The sequence below is a fragment of the Bactrocera dorsalis genome, chromosome 3, assembly GCF_023373825.1.
Source record: "Bactrocera dorsalis isolate Fly_Bdor chromosome 3, ASM2337382v1, whole genome shotgun sequence".
Lineage (NCBI taxonomy): Eukaryota > Metazoa > Arthropoda > Insecta > Diptera > Tephritidae > Bactrocera > Bactrocera dorsalis.
In genome coordinates, this window is record NC_064305.1 from 82,621,719 (window position 1) to 82,642,034 (window position 20,316).

At 36.1% G+C, this 20,316-nt stretch overlaps 1 protein-coding gene across 1 annotated transcript in view; it reads left to right on the forward strand.

Annotated features, from left to right (window-relative positions):
* The window catches only part of LOC105226264 (heparan sulfate glucosamine 3-O-sulfotransferase 6), a 174,960-nt gene that overhangs the window by 118,490 nt on the left and 36,154 nt on the right, over positions 1 to 20,316 (forward strand). Inside the window, exon 4 of the mRNA XM_049452354.1 lies at positions 5,862 to 10,031. Within this exon, the coding sequence (XP_049308311.1) occupies positions 9,685 to 10,031 (347 nt within the window). The 5' untranslated portion in view covers positions 5,862 to 9,684. The remainder of the gene's footprint in view (positions 1 to 5,861; positions 10,032 to 20,316) is intronic.

The following is a 20,316-nucleotide window of genomic DNA, read 5'->3' on the forward strand; positions in this document are numbered from 1 at the left end:
ATAAGATATAGAAGTGCATGTATGTCATACAGAGTCTTGATTATGTATGCCCACTTTACTGAGTTGGAGGCAGTGGCAGACCTATGAACGCATTAATGTAATGACAAGATCAACAACCATTGGTCATCAACTCCTATAAATTGGATTTATGATAGACATAATGCGATTTATCGATGCCTTGGGACTTGAAGTTATCAAGAGTAAGTTTTGATGCCCCAAAGGACTATCAGTTACTATAAATAGAATTAAGGTTAGTTATTGAGCGAAAATGATATGTTCATGTCCAGATCTTTACCTTGTTAATTGTGAACGGCTGCTACATCCCTTAGCGGTTCGATTTAAACAATATGTTTGAATATTTTAGCTTTGCTTTAAGCAGTAATTTCTGCCTAATCCTTTACTGATATATTTTCAAATAAATAAGTATTCCATACATGGATTTTATTTTGGTTGCTTAGTTTGTAATGGTTTGTTGGGGAGTTTGCTCTGAAAGTCTTCTTCCTGCTTACTGTTTTAATGAAATTTAATATACCTAATGCACGATTTAAAAATTAGCGATTTAATTTTTTTATACTCGTTATATTCACGGCTGCTGTGAGTTTTTCCATTACTATTTACCAGCTGAAAAAAAAACAAACCAATATACAAGTATACAAAGAGAATCTAAAACAATTATAAAATTTATTGCCGCACTAGATGTGGACTGGCAAAAAACCTGATAGCATCGCAACCCAGTTTGCCTATGGGGCTTATAATGCGCATGCAATGCTCGTAATTTTATGATTTCACATTGTCTTTAGGCCAATAAAATTATTAAAGAGCGTATAATTTATGGCTAGCTGCTAATAAAGCGCAGACATGCAGTCATAAATATGCTATAAAATTTTATTAACATATGTATGTAACTGTAAACATGAAAATGCATGCAACTCATTGTTTGCATTGATCGGAATTCAAGGACTCTCGCTTGCCATATACGGCCTTATAGAAACGTCAAGCCTTTGCGAGCGCTTTGATTTATTTATCTACACTTTTGGGACCGTATTGTTCTTAGTACGGCTAGCATGAATGTTTCCAACAAAGCCCTGAACTGATTCTCTTACCCACCACTTAGTTAAGGCGCTTTTGTTAATTGACAAACGCACTCATTGTTTACAAAAAGTAGCAGCATACACTTAGGCGCACAGAACATCAATAATGTTTGACGGCAACGAAGGGCACAGAACAGACGTAAATAATTAAACACAAACACAAATACAAGCGCACAGCTTGGTAGACAGCAAAAATAAATGGGCGTTGCGCCGCAAAGCGTGACAAACAAAGAGCCACGCTGAGTTTCTAGTTGTGTTGCTATTGATGAGTTCGAAACATGCGCACACAGACACGTATGCTGAGTATATGTTGGTGTGTGTGTGTGTGTGTCGGGTAAACATTGTTTGTGCCTATCGTGCCGATTTATTTGCCAAACTATCTGTTATATGTCGGTGCTATTGTTATGTCGCGTCTGCATGAAGGTCGTACGCGGCGTATACGCAACGCGGCAATGTGCTTGCCTTCATCGGCATCATCATATTCAACTCAAGCTGTATTAAGCCTAACTGAGTGAATGTTTGAAATGATAGCGCGGTTAAAGGCTTCTGTGTATGTCAGCGCTTATAGTGTGTTGTTGCCAACGTAGTTGCGTGCACTTAAGTGATTACGTTACATGCCATGCTAACAAACGCAATTATTGTCTGTCTGACTGTCTGCTTGACAACTACTCTCGTTTAAAGTACCGTTAACAGTGTACACCTACAATGACAAATAAGTATATCCTAGGTATGTGGGTAACTGTAAATTCTGCTTTGTGTTAGCCTTCGCTCGACGGGAATGCGTTTAGTTTTTGATTTGAAAACTTTGCTAATAAAGAGGTTGGTGTGAGCATGAGTAATGTTAATTATATAGGTATATTTTACATTTCGTTGTGTATGTTAGTTTATGTGCACGTCATAACATGAAAAGTTTCGTAATTTGTCTGCGCTGGGTGGCGGCGGCTTAATTGTTACCCTTCGGTCTCTGTTTTAAGGTTGACTATTTTCAACGCGTTTGACAAGCAAATTTTAGGGCTACAACATGTCATTCTTTTCTTTGAACTTTGTTTGTCGAAACTAATCAATTTTCATGTTAAATATAATTTCTTTATAAGTATGAGTTGTTTTTTCTTTTGTTTCCAAAGCAATAAGAAATGCTTAAGGATACGGGGAGATTTTTAAGCTTCTATGGCGTAGTCCTTTGAAAAAAATTCAGCTTAATCGGGACGAGTTCAGTAAGAAGGCGTTTCTTGCCATCTCTCTAACATTTGCGTGACGAGTTTCAAGCACCATATCCTTCACTTTTTTAATATTTTCATAAGTTGAAGCGGTCATCCAGATCGAGGCAACTCTCGACTGTCTTTGCAGGCTTTGTACCACTCGTAGGCTTGTGTTTTTGATATAACTAAATCACCATCAGCCTTTTCCAACATACGCAGCGATTCCACACACGAAATTTTTTTTAGAAGTACAAAATTTAAGACAAAGTATTATACATATTAATCTTCAATTCTATTCAAGTCTATGCTTCGAACCTTTCAACTATAAATCGATATTGGTTCTGCAGAGCTACAGCACTAACATAAACCGACATAAACGCATAGCAATAACAATTCTTTGAATAGTGTATCAACATTCCAAATCGATATGCCTACAAAGCATTATGTCTGCAAGGATAACAAAGAGTAATATGTACGGCAAAGATCAAAAATAAATTTTCAATTGTGATACAAAGCTACTACAATCAGCAAGTGAATTGAAAAAGACGGCAACAGCCAATGATTGGATGCCACAAGTGGTCATGTCGCAATGCGAGTACATTGCCTGCCTGCAACGACTCAAAAGACATCCTTATTGAGCTTAAAAATGCCACTATATAAGGATTTGTATCACCCACATATACAGCACACAGGCACTCATAGAGACAAATGTGTGGCAAGTGTGTGTCTGCTGGCACTTTTGCCAACAGCTATGCCACAGGCATGCCGGAAATGCATTGTCTGCAACGCCTTCGCTTCACTTTTTTCTAGTTTTTTTTTCTTGCTTTTGGTTTTGGCTTTGGTTTTGCTTTCACCTTCCGCTTGGTCCGTTGCTGCAACGAGAAACGAGATTGAATTCAGCACACGACGAGTGTTGCATTTGTGCAGATGGGGCGATGGCGAAGGGAGATACGAGATGCGAAACAAGCAATAAGGAAAGTGAGACAAACAAGCTGCAATGCCAGTTTGGTGTAAATGCAATTTGGACTCAGTCAATATGTTGCATTGCAGGAAATTTGCAGTTGCAAACGTACCTTTAACTGTAGTTGTACTTGTATTTGTAATAGTATTTGTGTTTGTGGGCATTACCGGTTCAAAATGGCATTAGTAGTAAGAAGTTTATTCGATATTTTTGCACGTTCCTTTATGAAATTACCTGCGACCCTTCATTTTATTACGTCGCTTATCTCCTTCCTCTGCAGCTGAAATGCAGTACTCAATTGAGGGAATATCAGATAGGGTTGAATTTAATGTCACTTAAAGTCGAATATTTAAAGATTTCATAAAAATTTATTTCTAAGTGAATGCTACTGATAAGAATAAATAAAAGTTCTGCGATTAAAGAGTTATTTTTTTAGTTAAGGTATTACAATTATGAAAAGAGGTGTACAAATTTTTTGGAAAATCTTAATTAATTAATTACATCTTATGAATATATAAATGAAATTCTTTATGGCAGGCATATATTCGAATGTTGTACACTGTCATTTGACAGCTCATTAAATTTCTTATCAAAATGCATCGATTCCTCAAAATCCTGTATATATTTCCAAGCATATAATATATGACCAGCATTACAAAACCACTCAAAAGAATCTCAGCAGCATTGTTTTCAGAATGATTTTTGTTCAGTAAGGAGTAGAATGCCGAAAAAACTCTGGAAGTAAGAATTTTTTTGTTTTGCATGGAAGTATATTGAGTTTAATTCATTGATGTAATCTTCTAGTTAAGTTATTAATGGAACATTCATATAAGGCAATTTCTTTTTCTGGATGCAGAAAAAACTGAATTGTCACTTCATAAGCTTAGGACGCGTAAGACATTGTGCAGTCAATATATTTTAGAAAATTGTTTTGCGGTCTCATCCACGGAGTCCGGTTTGCTTTATGGATCTGATAACTGCAGCAGTAATTCCAAGAAATTTTAAAAATTTATTTTATATTTTTGAGTGACTATATGCTCGTATACCCTTTAAATTATAAAACATTAGGTTAGGTTAGATGGCTGGGGTAGAGAGATTGCACATGGACTGCTATGTGTAGTGCTTTGTGAAGCTATAAAATAGAAGAACTCCTGTGTTTGAACTTATAACTTATAAATTAGCATAGGCGTTCAATTTCCATTCCCGCCGGATCAGTAGGATGTCTGAAGGTATGCGTTTCCAACGGTTGAAGTCTTGACCTTCCAAATACGGGACAATCAAGAAGGAAATGTTGAGTGTTTTCTACGTCTTCTATTTCCATGCTGCTTCAGCGGATGGCATATTTGGTTAGATTCAAAGCCATACAGCACAGACGCCAACATTGTAAAGACCGGTTGAAACCCTGACCACTAGGAAGAGACTAGTATTACTGATGGCAAAGAGATCACTAGATCTCTTGTGATCGATCTTGCGTCAAAAGTATTTTGCTACGGTAGGTGCCATGGTTGCTTTCCCTCTCTCTCTCTCTCCCGAGTTTTTTCCAAGTGTGGTCTTTTCTAGAGCCCTTCACCATATAAAGACTCCATAAAACATATTGGGCTTGACTATGGTGTCGTAGAGCCAAAGTACTAATGACTTCTCTTCCTGTCCAGGATGAGTACTAGATTTTTCACTGTATCCGCAGGATGCAGAGTTGTGTCTTCCATTAACGGCAGTGATGTCACCAGGATCTTTTATCGTTGAGTAAATAAAACCATCTCGGTTTTATTAGCGGTAATGACGAAACAAATTCCGACTCTCCAATTTGTTATGACCATAAGTGCTACATCGTCTGCTTAGGAAATCACCTGGCATCTACGGTCCTCAAATTTTTTAAACAGGTCGTTAACGACCAGTACGCATAGAAGACGAGAGGGAACTCCATCTTGTGTGGTTCCCCTACTCACATTTCGGCGAGCACATGCGTTGCTCCATCTGTTTCAATCTCTTTGTCGCACAGAAGACCGAAAATGAGCTGTTCGAGTTTTGATTCAACCACAAGACTATCAAGAGTAGTTACGACTGTTTTCGACAGGATGTTATTGAAGTGTCTCTCAGCAAATTCTAAGGAATCTGAATTCTGAATCGCCTCCAACAACCCGGTGTGTAAGCCAGTCCTATACAGTTCGCATAGATAGGCGCCAACCAATTGCATTACGATGAAAGGCTTGAACGAATTAATCACCCAGGTCAAGTGCCGTTCAACCTGAAGGCCAACAATGTCGCGCAATCATCTTTCAGCATTCTGAATGATATCCCCCCAAAGAACGAATTGCTCGCGAAGTGAGCATTAAATAAAATATTAGATAAAGTAGTTTTTATTTAATTCGTAAAAATCGCCTTTCTTAGGCTGTCACACGAGCAGTGGTAATATTTACTCGTTCTGTATTTGCTTAAAAAATTATAATAATTTATTCCATTATGTGAAAGATATTACAATGCAAAATTATGTTGTTTTTCTTCTAGTAGTGTAGTTTTTTTACTAATAATCACTGCGGTATTATTACAATTTTAACAAAAATAAATATTTTCCAGTAAAGTAATTTATATTTTAATTCCTTTTGGTTGCAGTTAAAACGGAATTCCAACGATAGCAACTTTAACACAAACGAAATTTATTGATTTTACGAAATAAAAACAATGCAAAGCAAATTAATGTAGTAGAACAAAAAAACAAAAACAAGTGCAACCAAACATATCAACAGTGCCACAATAAGCGGAAAATAGGTTAATAGAATCGAATCAAAAAATTACAAAAAGAAAAAAAAAATTGATGTAAATGTAAGCTGGATAATAAAAAAGCAGAAGTTGGAATATTTTTATTATCAAAAACAAAAAAAAAAAAACATTTAACTTCAAAAGGAACCAGCAAACATATCAGCAAAGCAAATTTAAAACGAAAAAAGAGAAATAATTAAATTAAATGCTCCTGCCATCACTTTGATGAGGAACTTCAACTGAAAATATTATTAATTTTTTGTTTAACCTGCTCGAAAAAGTACAAAAAACAACACCAATAATTGCAAACAATTGCAGCGCTAGCAACAACAACGACAGCAACCATTTATGTTAAGGCAAACAAACACATAGAAAACATAACGGCAAATGCATATCTGTTTGATTGTTTGTGCGAGCGAATAAAAAGTTATGCCTTTGCTGCAGCGCATAATAATGCACAACAACAGCAATGAAGTAATAGCAACAACAATAATATCAACTATTACAACGATAACAAAGCAAACAAAGGCACTTGAACGTCAGACAAAAAACCCAACGGAATTCTAATTGAATGCAAATGAAACGAACAACTTGCCGCGCAAGGGGGGAGAGCGAGCGTGCAGCAAATTAATACGAGCAGCAGACGACTGCATGCAACACAATTGCAATATAAAGTAAATGTTGAGCGCGACAAACGGAAATGTTGCAATAATAATAAAATGAGTAATAATGAAAACGCGGCAAAGCGCAATAAAAACAACGACGACGACAGCAATAAAAACAACAAAGTGACAACAAGTGTTGACGGCAAGCGCATTTGAGCCGCGCGCAGCAACTGCCGTGGCAGGCAAGGCAATAAATCGACTAAGAAATATAGCAAATAAAGCGTCAAGCCGTATCATAATTAACAAAGGCGGCGGCAAAGAAGAGACATAAAGACAACAGCAGTGCCAGAGAAGACCCAAACCAACGAATTTCATAGCAACAAAACAGCAGAGTGGCAACGGCAGTCAGCTGAAGCTAAAGCAAGCGGCACGGCAGCAAATCAGAAGACAGTGTTAGTTGAACGTTGCGATATATTAGTTGTTATATACGCTATAACAGCAATATTACAACAACAATAGGGATAAGGAAACAACAGGATATGAAAATAACCGTTATATGTCGCTATACAATGACGCTGCGAACAATTGCAACGATGCTTTAGTCGAGCGATAAAACAATATACATAGATTTTCCACACAGACGCTTCGATGGCGCGTCAATAACCGCTACTTGGTGTTTTGAGTGTATGTGTGTATGTGTGCTTAATACAGCAACTTGATGCAACCCTGCAGTGTGTGTGCAGAGTCATGTCGGAGGCATAACAGCAAAGCGCGCTAAATCTAATTATCCGCTACCATGACTTTACGTGGCAAGCAGCACTATAATAACAACAAGAACAACAACAATAACTTCCACTAACATCACAACAAAAGCGATTAACGTTAGTACAGCGCTAAAGCCCAGCCGCTAAGGCAGCAAGCAAGCAAAATTGCTCACCCGATTGCCGTCAAGTGGCGCAGCAACTAAGTAGTCGTTTGAATAACAAACAAAAACAACAAAAACAGCAACAATTGTAACTACTGTACAACAAGCAGACAACAACATTTTGCCAAAGACAAAGCACAAAAATCTTGCGCTTCATTGCGCTCAGCGCAGCCATAGCGAGCACACATACTTAGAGAAATGCACACATACATGCATATACAACACATATGTGTCTATTTAGCCGTTCATTAGACAAGCGTAGTCAGTCAGTGAGATTACAGTGCTGCATGAACGGTGCATGTGTGCGCTGTTGAGCCCGTGCTCTCGTTGTTAGCAAGCGCGTGTGGGTGTCTGTTCTATTCAGCGATCGTCTATTGTTGTGTCGTCTGCATGTGGCTGAAATGTGCTGTCATTAATGCAATTTGCTGCAAAGCGGAAATAGTTGACGGAAATTAAACGGCCACTTAAGTTCCGGTGTAAAGTGATGCCATTCAATTGGTGCAGCGCGCAGCAACAATAACCGCAACGACAACAACAGCAACAGCGACTGAAAACTGTTTGCGGTATTAATAATTGTTTGAATGCTTACAATAGAATATACTATAAAAACAAGTAGTTGGCTGTCAGAATATGACAAAAAATATGTGAATTGGCAGCATTGATAAAATTTGAAGCTCGGTGAGCTTTTCGCTAAAAAAATTTTGGCACAGAGAGTTTGATTTGTCTAGACAAAAAATCAATTACTTGACAGTGATCGAATTGCTGTGAAATAGCTGCCAAAATGGGCTTGAAAATATTTACTGGAATTAAAAATTATGTCAATGGAGTTACTTTAGAAAATTCAGACAACGGATCGAAGCCAATTGGATTTATATGAAAGCTTCAGAGAGTGATCTACAAGCTTAAAGTTAAAATTTATGCAGTTTAGGAAACCATGAAAGCTTAATAAAAGTTTAGTGAAAGCTCAAAAAGCTTTAAAAACTGTATTGAAAGCTTTCTGTGTAATTCTTTTGGTACAAAGTATTTTAGAAACTGAAACTTTGAAAATCCTCAAAGCTTCAAGAGCTCAATAAAAGCTTAAAAATCGAAGAAAGCTCTTTAGTAAAATCAGAAAGTGAATAGCAGCTAATTAGATTTAGCTGAAGGCTTCAGAGAGTAATAGCCAAGTTTAAAGCTCAAATTAATGCAGATTAAAAGTTCATAAAAGCTTAAAAAAGCTTTGGTGAGAGCTCAAATAGCCATTAAACTGTATTTAAAGCTTTCTGTATATATTCGACACTAAAATTGCAATTACTTCTGGTGCAAAGTGTGTAAGTAACTAAAGGTGACGAAAAATCGTGAAAGCTTGCGAAAGCTCCAAAAGCTCAAAAATCGATTAAAGCACGTTAGAATACACCAAACCATGCTTACGAACTAACACATATTTTTGAAGTAAAATCTCTGTAATTTGCGGCGTTTGGCATAACTAAGCAGTGCTCAACCAAAAAGCTTTAAGAGAAGGAAACAAAACATTTTATGAAAGAAAATAAAACAGAAGAGCATATTAGCTGCTGTGAATTAAGCTACAAATATAATGTACAAAACAGCATAACGTGAAGAAAACGTGCAAAATTTAAAGCTTTGCTGAAAAGCTTCGAGATTATGCCCCAAATAACTCAGCTGTGGTGAAATAGGTAGTTAATGAAACGAAAAAACTCAAAAACTACAAAAAGATAGCTAAATTAATTGTGAGATAATTACAAAACTGAAAAAGCTTAAAGCTCTATGTTGGAAGAAAAAACTCTCAAATTGATATTAAATTGAAGTCTCAACAAAAAAAAGAAGCACAAATTAATTCCAAATTACACACGTACACGAAGAGGAAAAAAATTATCCAGCTTAACAACTTTTAATACAACCACACCCATACGACAATTACGCGTGCAGTTAATTAAATATTTTATTTGCTTCTTCAGCCCATACCTTCCACAAGTTTATATTACATTCACACTGCGACGAAAAGTTTCTCACCTGTCACGGCTGATTTGCTGCAGCTCCGCTCACCCTTAATATCGGCCAAGAACAACGCTGCTTACTTTAATCTTATACCGTTAATTTGCTGCCTCCCTCTCCCACCAAAAGTTAAGCTCGACTCTCTCTCCCACTGATGACCGCCGCTAAACGACGCGCAAGCAGTGGCGCGACAAATAACAACAATAACAATAATGATACGGATGAATATCGTGAACAGCAACAACATCTGTTACAACATCCACAACAACAATATCATAGTACACAACAACGTTACCATTTCCAGTATCAGCCAGAGCAGCAACATCAGCAACAACCACAACAACAACAGCAACAACAGTTTTCGCATCAGTCCGCATCGCATTCAGCATATCATCAGGAAAATCACCAGTCAAATCAACAACAACAACAGCATCAACAGGAACAGCGACAACAAACATCACTGCTGCGTGATTGTTCGGTGAAATTGCCTCTGGATATTCTGTGAGTATCAATACTAACTTGTGCTTTCCTAAGAACTTTTTGGTCCGGGATCAAACGCAGCGAGTCCTCTTTGTCGTCAATAAGGCTAGCCTCTTCCTAAATGTTATGGTTAATGACCTAATGTACTGATCATTTATATATATACTTTATAGGGCCTCCGACCCTTCCTTCTGGGTGTTACAAACTTCGTGGCAAACTTAATATACCCTGTTCAGGGTATAAAAAACCTTGTGATTAATAATACTAGCCTTTAACTGACATTATTCGCTTACAAAGGCCTTAGTAGATATGTTTTCGTATCGGAAACCCGTTTATTTTAAGGCTTGGTTTTGGCTGCTGAAGGTTGAAATTTATTAAACCATAAGTGGAAATACAAATACATACTTTAACCTCCATTCAACTCTCTACAAATATATATTCAGCACAACAAATAGTTATACAAATTTTTTTGGAAGCGCTGATTATAACGGGGTTTCCTAAAGGAATGATATAATTTCTAAGCAACGTGTCATGATCTGTAATATTTGTATGGTATACAGTAAGGTGTACAATTTCACGATGGAAATATCTACAAATTATTCAATTTTATTAACAAAAAAAGCGCTGAAATTACTGATTTTGCCTAGGAACAACTTGAAAAGGATTTTTTTTAAGAAAATCATCTTAATCGATGAGGCTCGCTTTCTTCTGAGTGGTGTTGTCGATTCTGGTGCGAAGAAAACCTAGAAATTATTCATCAGCAGCCATCATTTTCACCTAAATTGGTCTGGCGGAATCATAGGTGCGAAACTCTTTCGAAATGAAGAGCGGTATAGATTGATGATAACCGTCTTTGTAGATTCCAACAAGACACGGCTGCGTGCTACATAGCACGTGCAACAACCGAGTTATTGCGAGAAAAGTTTAGAGATTTGATTATTTCAAGAAATTTTGACATTGAATGGCCTCCAAGAAGTTAAACTACTTCTTGTGAGGTTTTTTGAAGTCATTGGTCTTTAACAATAAACCAGACTCTCTTCAAGCTTTAGATACAATATTGAACCTCCTATACATGACATACGACTTGATTTAGTCGAAAAACTACTTTAAATTTGGGTTCATCGAATTCATTTTGACAAAGGAAATCGTTAAAGCCAGTTAAATGATGTTATATTCCGAACTTAATTGTATCGATTGTACTTCCCATTAAAAAAAACATTTGAATTATCAATTAGTATGTTCTTTTTTCTTTAAAGAAATCATATCGGTATAAACACTATATTAAAAAATTTTTATTAATTATCTCATTTCTACATTTTCACTCAGCTCCATAATATTTTCACAAAGAGATTCGTTATCTCACATAAAGTAAATAATATCTTCATACATACTGCCATGATCAAAATATAGTAAGACTTTGTACATAATTTCTACAATTCTCGAAACCGTCAATTTAATTTGATGTTAGATTTGCCACAGATGTCACTGACAGTCATACTAACCTAGAAAAAAATAGGCTTTCGCGTGAAATTTAAATTAAAAAGTCTTACTAGTAATATACCATATACATAGCTCTGTATCGAGCATAACGTACAGAGATAAAGAAATTTGCCCGTCAGCTGTCATTTGCTATGAATTTATTGCATTTTATTTCACGCTTACGAGTATAATCTACATATTACTTAGCTACATTAAATGAGACCGCTAGGATACGATAATAAGTTGCACTTAATGTGGCATATATGTGTTATATATAGCGGCTCTTATGTGCATTGTATAAATTAAATGCGCACATGTGATATTCCCAGGCGTAAGCGTACTTAAATTGTGCTTGAATGTATTAAAAGCAAATAATTCACAAGAGTCTAACAACATAGACATTAAATGTCATTTCGATAATGTCACTTACAGGCAAAAAGGCTTCTTGCATTACAATGGCATATTCGGCATAAAAGAGAGACCAAACAAAGGCAAAGTGCGCAGCGGTGTCAGCTAAAATTTTGGCGTTTGGAGGTATGGAAACGATAATAAAATGTACAGAGATAATGATATAGATAGACTACGCAGTCGAATTCGTGTGAAAGCAAATATGCGCGCGTTATAAAAGCGGACACATAAACACTTCGAAAAGCTAAGCCCATTCGTTGACATAAATTAAAGCTTAATTTATGCTTTCGTGATTTTGTTTGCGCTTATGTATATTATGTTAGGACAATAATCGGTTTTAATAGAGGTTGATGCATATCGTATCTGCCACCAATTCCACCCTAAAACATTTGCTCTTTTGTTTAGCAAAACCATTAACATATGTATGTAACGATGTATACTGGAGTAAGGGATAGCATTTAGTAAAATTGAGAAAAAACGTTGGTTTTAAATACATTTAGTAAATCTCATGGATATAAAAGTAATTTATTCGAGCTTGGTAATCAACTAACCAATGCTGGAACTTCAAAAGAGGTCTGATATGTATTTAAAATATTATTATTCTCATTGTGCTTTCAAGTTACCATTATTATTATTGTTCACTTTAATCGTTCGAAACGTCTTAAATAAGAACATGGCCTGGTATATATTCTGCCACAACCCTATGAAGGCGAATCACTTGCACAGGTAATATTCCAACGTTATTACCCTCTAGACATACAAAATAATGTTTAAAGAGTCTACCACTTAGTCTATTTATTGGCTTTTTACAAAACCAACACTTCCTCATTACAAATCCTTCATAATTTTCGACTCTCCAGAAGAAAAACAGAATTATAGTTATTTACTTTGAATCTTCATTCAATAAGGGAATTGAGAATCTTATCACATGAGCCCGTTTCACATTTTAATCCATAGTTAAACCTAAAGTCATATAATAAATGCATTACTTTTGATTATAGCTTAAATAATAAAATTAAGCTGAATCTGCTATATACAAGTACATGTAAATTCAACAAACATCTTGTGTACTGCCTTCCTGGTCGATTAGTATGTAAAAATCATATTATTGGTGCCTTCGAACAAAATATCTCTTTATATCCGAAAGAAAAAAAGAATGTAGTATGGATAGAAGACAAAAGCAACAAATTTTAAATGCTATACATAAGCTTATTGAAGAGCTATTTGAAAAAAATCATTGCGAATATACTCCAAGTACACCACGTTGTATGAGCAACATAGGATTTACTTAAGGGGTTACATGGGCTTCCTTGAGCAAAAAAAACTTTTTTCAACAATTTTTGTCTTATATAAAAAATTAAATTTTTTTTTAGAATTATTTATTGTTACAAACATACACTATTAACAAAGAAATTCTGAAATTTTTGGAAAAAAATATTTTAACTAAATTTATTTAATTAAAAGTTTGATTAAGTTGAATAATTTATTAGAGTAAAAATAAAAAAAGACGTGGAATACATATAAGGAACAACCCATTATCCCCTCTTAATGTCTTTAAAATCGGACTTTTGTTGATAAAAAATTTCCTAATTTTATATAAAGAAAATGCCACCGGCGTCTCCCTATATCGGTTGGATAGATATTTCCTTAACAATTAGTCGTAAAATCTATAAAAGCGCCACGTCAGACAAACGCAGACTCTACTCATCGAAAAAATGAGATACAAACATTTTACCATAAAATGGTGCCAACGACGTGTTGCGTGAAGCAGATCGTATGCGCGTAGCTGTCAAATAAATCGTCGCTGTTTATTGCATAAACAAAATATGTACACATACTAAGCGCACTCTTACACACAAACATAAAAACACGGCAACCACAAGCGCACACTCTACCACACGCCTGCGCCAATAATAATAACAACGCCATTAAAGGCGTCAAAACGAAATGCTTTAACGACAGCGCCGTTAATAAATACGTGAATACGCGAAATATTGTGTAAATGACAACAACAACAAGGTCAGTCGACAATATTAGAGCACTCATACGCCATGGTGTAACATAAATGCGCAAAATGTTACGTATACGCAGCGTAGACTCGGGCGTTGTGTTCGTTATTAACAAAATGATATGCCGTCGCGCTGCAAATCCGCATGAAGCGTGCGTTATCCACAGTGGAATTATGAAATTTACGCGCTTTGATACGCTGATAAGATGCGCCGCCTGTCTGCCCGTCTAACAGTCAACCCATTGATTGCTCGCATATGTTTGCTGTGGCATTATGTAAAAGCGCATGTATGTGTGTGTGTGAGTTTGCGTATGTATTGTAATTTGATTTAAATGAGTATTCAACCACGTGTGCGAACACACACACCCACACACGCAGACAACATCAAACACTCTCCTGCAATTTTGTTTGCGCGAAAAAAGCGCAAAATAAAAACAATATTTATACGTAATTCATTCAAAAAAAGAAATGTTTTCTTGCCTCTTAATGGGATTTGTCGTTGCCGCCGTCTGAGTTGTTGAAAAAGACCTCAATTGCAAATGAAGTTATTTCCATTTGATGGCATAACGAGGGAACCCGCAATTTAGACACATTTAAATGGGATTTACTCACCCATACACACATGCCACATACTTACAAACATACATGTATGTGTGTGTGTGATTTTTAATGTATTTGCTCTTATGTATTCGCCTGTGTTATTAACATCTCTTTTAAATGCACGATTCATGTGCACTTTTCATGCCAGACGGCAGTTAAGTGGAGCAAAAGTTAAATAAAGAAAAATAATCATAAATATAAGAAGTGGCTGCGAAAAAGGGAAAATTAGCATTCAGCATTTTTTGCATTTTAGAAAAATAACGCACGCGAAAAATGCCTGCAAGAAGCACGTGCGAAAAAAAAATTAAAATTGTTGCGGCTTAAGGTAGTATTAAAGTAAGTAAGGTGTAACAAATTGTGGCTATTATTTTCAAAAACTCAAATCTATAAACATAAATATTGTGTTATATGTTAAACAAGATCTCGATTTAGACTATTGTGGAGGAAGACTTATACAACCAGCTTTTAGTTGTTATTATATAGGTTAAGTTAGGCTAGTCTGGTACTCCGAGACCACCTCAAGATAACCCCAAATGCTTACAGCTTGCTAATGCAGGACAAATGTACAAGAGTGCCATCTTCTAGACGTTTAGTTGTTGTATAAATCGGATCGATATTTTTTTACTCAGAATATACATTTTTTACTAATGAAAGTTGTATCAATTGCAGACTAATTTTTAAAAAATGCCCGACATTTTGTTTGAGGTTACTGTCTACAAGACAACTGGAAGAACAAAAGTCAACCTATATGGTATATGAAGGCGAAACCAAAGCTCATAACCTATTTTAAATCTTTTTATTGCTATCACAACAAGATATACTTACATACAATACCCGACAAACACTATTACGGCTGGAGAATGGGTATATCACCTGATAAAACTTGATTCAAGCTTTTCCATATAAACTGTATGCGAAAACCAAATTTATACATATTTGTTTCCTAGATTGGCACAAGCGTTTTTGATGTTCATATAATCTTTGATCTCCATATGCCAATTAGTATAACGGACGATTTTCATCAAGAAAAAAAGTTGAACAACGAGTTTGCATAAAACTTTGTGTTTATGCAATCAAAGCAACGAAATCGTTGAAAATGTGGCTCAATAGCTTTAGGTAATCTACCATATCACGGACACAATTATGTGGGTAGCATAAAACATTGTGTGGTCATCGAAAACTTGTCACATGCGAACCATTCATGTATCTTAATGACAATAATATCGATAAAGTTAAAGAAATAGTTTATGAAAATCGCCGTGTTGGCATTCCAGTGATAGTTGAGGATCTCAGCATCCCGTATAAATCAACTCAAGACAGTTAGATTCATGTTTTGGGTATCATGTACGTCAAGACACATGTAGAACGGGACTCGTTTCAAAAACCCTAAATCTTTTGCAAAAACAAGGTTGAGTAGAGGTTACAAAAGAGCTGCTCGACGACGTAGCTGAGATCCTTACATTTATCAAACGCTTCATTACTGGTGACGTAACGTATGTTCATGAATAATAATGTCGAAACAATATAACGAATGGGCTCTAAAAATGAGCCGAAATTGAAAACAACATTCTATTACATATATACATAGATCGAACTAAGGAGGTCACGGCACTTTACTTAATATTATTATTATTGTGCCGATTTGACTAAAAATTTCTCAAAAAAGAAAGTGGAAAAAAGTGTTCTTGCACCATGACAGGCGCAGGGGGTCCCACTTCTGCCAACCAAATTGGAAAATTTAAGCTACGAACTGTACCCTCAACATCGTTGTGTACACAGCGTAAATAAAAAAAATAAAACAATAACTAATAAAATTAATTTTTAAAAACTCATGAAGCATATATTATATAAATACGACGTACATACATGCTGTTACTATGACTTAACTCCGCCCACTTTAACTGTCATGTACGGCACTTAAAAGCCTTGCAGCGGAGTAATAAGTGCCAGCGCTTTGCCTGAGGGCATATTGAAAATTATTTATTATTAAGCACCGTAACACCATTACGTAATCGTATGCTTATCGCCATACAACTACAACTGTCAAGGAGCAGAAGGCAACACGAGAACAGTGGTCGTAAGCTAATGGAATAAAGAAACGAGTGTAAAGTCGTAAACGGAGAGCGCTACGGTTTTTGCTAGCTTTTCACACCTTACAATCATATTTATTTATATGACACGCAATATTCGAAAACATAAACGCGGGATTACTTGAAAAAATAATATTAGTTTTTATATTCCAATAGCGTATGTCCAATCGGACTGTGGGAGACTTTAGCACAGCAGATATTGCTTTTGAAACTTAAGGGGTTATATCCATTTGCAATAGGAATGCAAGTCAAGAGAGTTTTTTAATTATTTTAACTTTTAGTTTAATTTTTAAATCTCTGCTTAAAACCACTTTTTTAGCTTACACTGTATCAAAGAGAGCTACAAAACCATTTTCCCTTTCAGAGTGTATAGATTTTCCTACCATACCGTACACACTAATACTCCTTTGTTTCCAAATGCACATATTTACAACTACTCCACTTATATAATATAATACAATTATCCCTTTTTGCATGCTGTATACTTATATGTACATTAGTTGACTCACAATAGCAGCTAAAAGCCCTATTTATTGCCTGCTTTGCATAATCGTCGCTTGACTTCCTCTTGGCACTATACATTAAGCTCTGCATATACTTAATTTGGATTAGCGTTTTGCGTACCTTAACGAAATGGCTTTTGCCATAGAGAAAACATTGGCAACACAACATCTTTAAGTTTTGGCGCAGAACACGTAAACTATGAGCGAATGGTTGCATGCACACTCTTACGTGTGTGTTGTACATTTGTTAATGTATTGGCGGTCACGTGTCTTAAGCAGTTCCAGTTATAGTGCATGTAGGAAGTTTCTGTGCTTATCGGAGCACATAGCTACAAAATATTTTGACACAAAAGCAAAAACGCGCTTATTAATATACACAAATCACGTGATAATAAATGCTTTTCGAAAATTTGAGTTATGGATGTTGCAGCTACATGGAGTTCTAATATCAGGTTTTGTTTAGTCAATGTCACAAAATTAAATTGGGAAAAACCTAAAATATCAATGAATATAGTAAGATAAGATTGATAAGCTGTTTTTCAATGATATCTTATAGCATTTTGCCAGGTGGGCTGTAAAGTTCGTATCGACTCTATAAGAGGTCCACTATATTAGATGAGTATTATAAGGTCGCGACGGTGAAGCACATATTTGTATATATTTTGTTGTTCTCCGTGTAGATCATGAGCGCCGAAAACAAGAAATCCTGTCGAGGTCCAAAAGAGATAGTTATAGACGAAACCATAAAAAAAAATTACAAAATGATATTGAATGATAATGAATACATAAAGTTATCATACAAGAAAGCTGCTGCACATTTCTCTGATATCTTGATCAACGGAATGCTCTATGGAGAGCGTAGTGCCAATACTGCTTGAATTTGTTTTTAAATTGCTTCCATATCCACAATATTTTCTGTTTATAGCTTCCAGCGACTTTGTGCTAAGTCGTTGTGAGAATAATACTTCCTGCTCAAGGTAAATTGTTATTAATATAACCACTTACAGTTTTGAAAATTCTTTTTGAATATTTTCAGGACTGCATTTCTACATAACTTATGCATTAATCTTTTCCAAAGTCTCTCTTTGCGCAATAAAAAGACTTGAAGGAGTTGTTCTCTTCTTATTTCGAGCTGCTGTCAAGTCAACTGATCTCAGAGCTCATATCTGAAGGCCATCAATGATAAAAAATTGTGTTTCTCTTTTAATTAATTTAGCATATCTGTCTCCATTATTCCTTTTCGTGTAATATAGACCTAGCCTTTTTATAACTCAATTTTGGATTTACGCAATTATAGCCAAGTTAACAGAAAGGCGTCAGTCGTTTCTTCTTTTCGCTATTTAGCGCCAATTCGAGGTACCAACTGCAGCCAGGTCATTTTCCATCTGATCAGTTCAACGAAGTGGGAGTCTTCCTCTTCTTTTGATGCCACCGGGGGATACTGAATCCAATACCTTCAAAGCTGGAGTGTCGCTATCCATCCGAACAACATTACCACTGTCTCTTGATTCGTTGAACTATAATTAATGTTACCGTACAACTCATCGCTCCAAAGACTGCGTTATTCGCCGTTGACAGGGAGCAAAGAACCATAAATCTGCTACAAAATTCCTCCTCCCTCCGTACACATACTACACATACATGCTACACATACTCGTATAGTCGAAGAAAGTTAAAACTTCTCATAAAATCTATCATCTGAAGCCTTGGTGAAGCTCTTAGTTGATTTTTGGAATCAACAAAAAACATAAACTCAAAAAATAATAAAAATTATTGGCGAATAAAATAAAATATGAAATTTTCATTGTAAGCTCTTTCTCTTCATTTACAGCCGACTTATGACTTGTGTCTATTACAACTAAAATTTGAAAGTAAATAACAATAATATCATCTAAAGTACTTAAATGAAAATTTAAAATGTTCTCCTCTAAGATCCCGCACACTCTCAATATTAAACTGCTACACAAAGTACTTTTTGGGTCAATGTGTCACAACTGACATGCAACGCATATTCTGGCACACTTGCAAGTGAGAAAACGACAAATAAAGGGTGGGACACGAAAACACGGTGAAATTAAAAGGTAGAAAGTGAAAAGTGAAAAACTGGCAATAAACGAAATTGCCGGCAATAATGCAAGTGAAAGTGATTGGCATGAACACTTGTTGTTGTTATTGCTTTTTCTTAAGAATTTAAGTTGACTACGTGTGGCCTAGCCAGTTGCCATTAGCGTTGCTGCTGTGATTGTGCGGCGCTTGCAACCAAGACGCGCCTCTTCTTGGTAGCAGCTAACGGTGGCTTCCTGCAACATGCTTTAAATGTTTAATTAATTCCATAATAAATGTTGCATCCTTAGCCTCAATAGGGAGCTAAGCGCGCACAAAGTAAAGCCATTAACACCAGAAAATGTGCACGCAGGCTGTGGTGGTGGTGGAGGTGGTTGAGTCAGCGGCGCTTAGACGACGGTTCGTTGCTGCTAAGCAGACACAATTTCTCTATGTCAGCAGGTGTGAAATTTTTGTACATATATAAAGCATTTACATATATATATATATACTAATTTATTTATGTCACAATACATGCACATATATACCTCTATATATGTATATATCGCTGTGTGTAGTTAGCTCGACTCAACCAAATTGGGTGACTCCATTACAGTGCAATGCCTTCGCCGGCTGTCACTGCTACACACACACACACAACCGCCGCTGAGAGTCACTTACGTGCTGTTGTTGTCGCATATCGAGCAGCTTCTGATGACTCTGACTAAGGTGTCGTCGAGATTCGCCGGCGGCAGTGTTCCCATTGCTGCTCTGCTGCTTGCTAAGAGCCAGCGCATTGTTATTGTCATCGCTGCCAGGCAAAATGTATATTAACCCCTTTACATCGCCGACACGTAGCTGCACTCTATTGCACATACATACATACAACCATATATACATTTACACATACATACATACTATACATACGCACATGCATAATTATGCTAAAGACACACGAACACACACATATACATGCTCCACCCATACACTCACTCACATAAGCACGTGCTGGCAAATAATGGCGCCAGCACTTTCTTTTATGCTTTTACGCTTTTATTTTCTATGGCTCCCTTATTTCCTACCTCCTTTCATTTTCCTGAGTTGTTTTTTTTTTTGCAACAAATAGCTCCTTGCAAGTCCCGTGTTTGCCATAATAAAAACAACAATAAATTTGC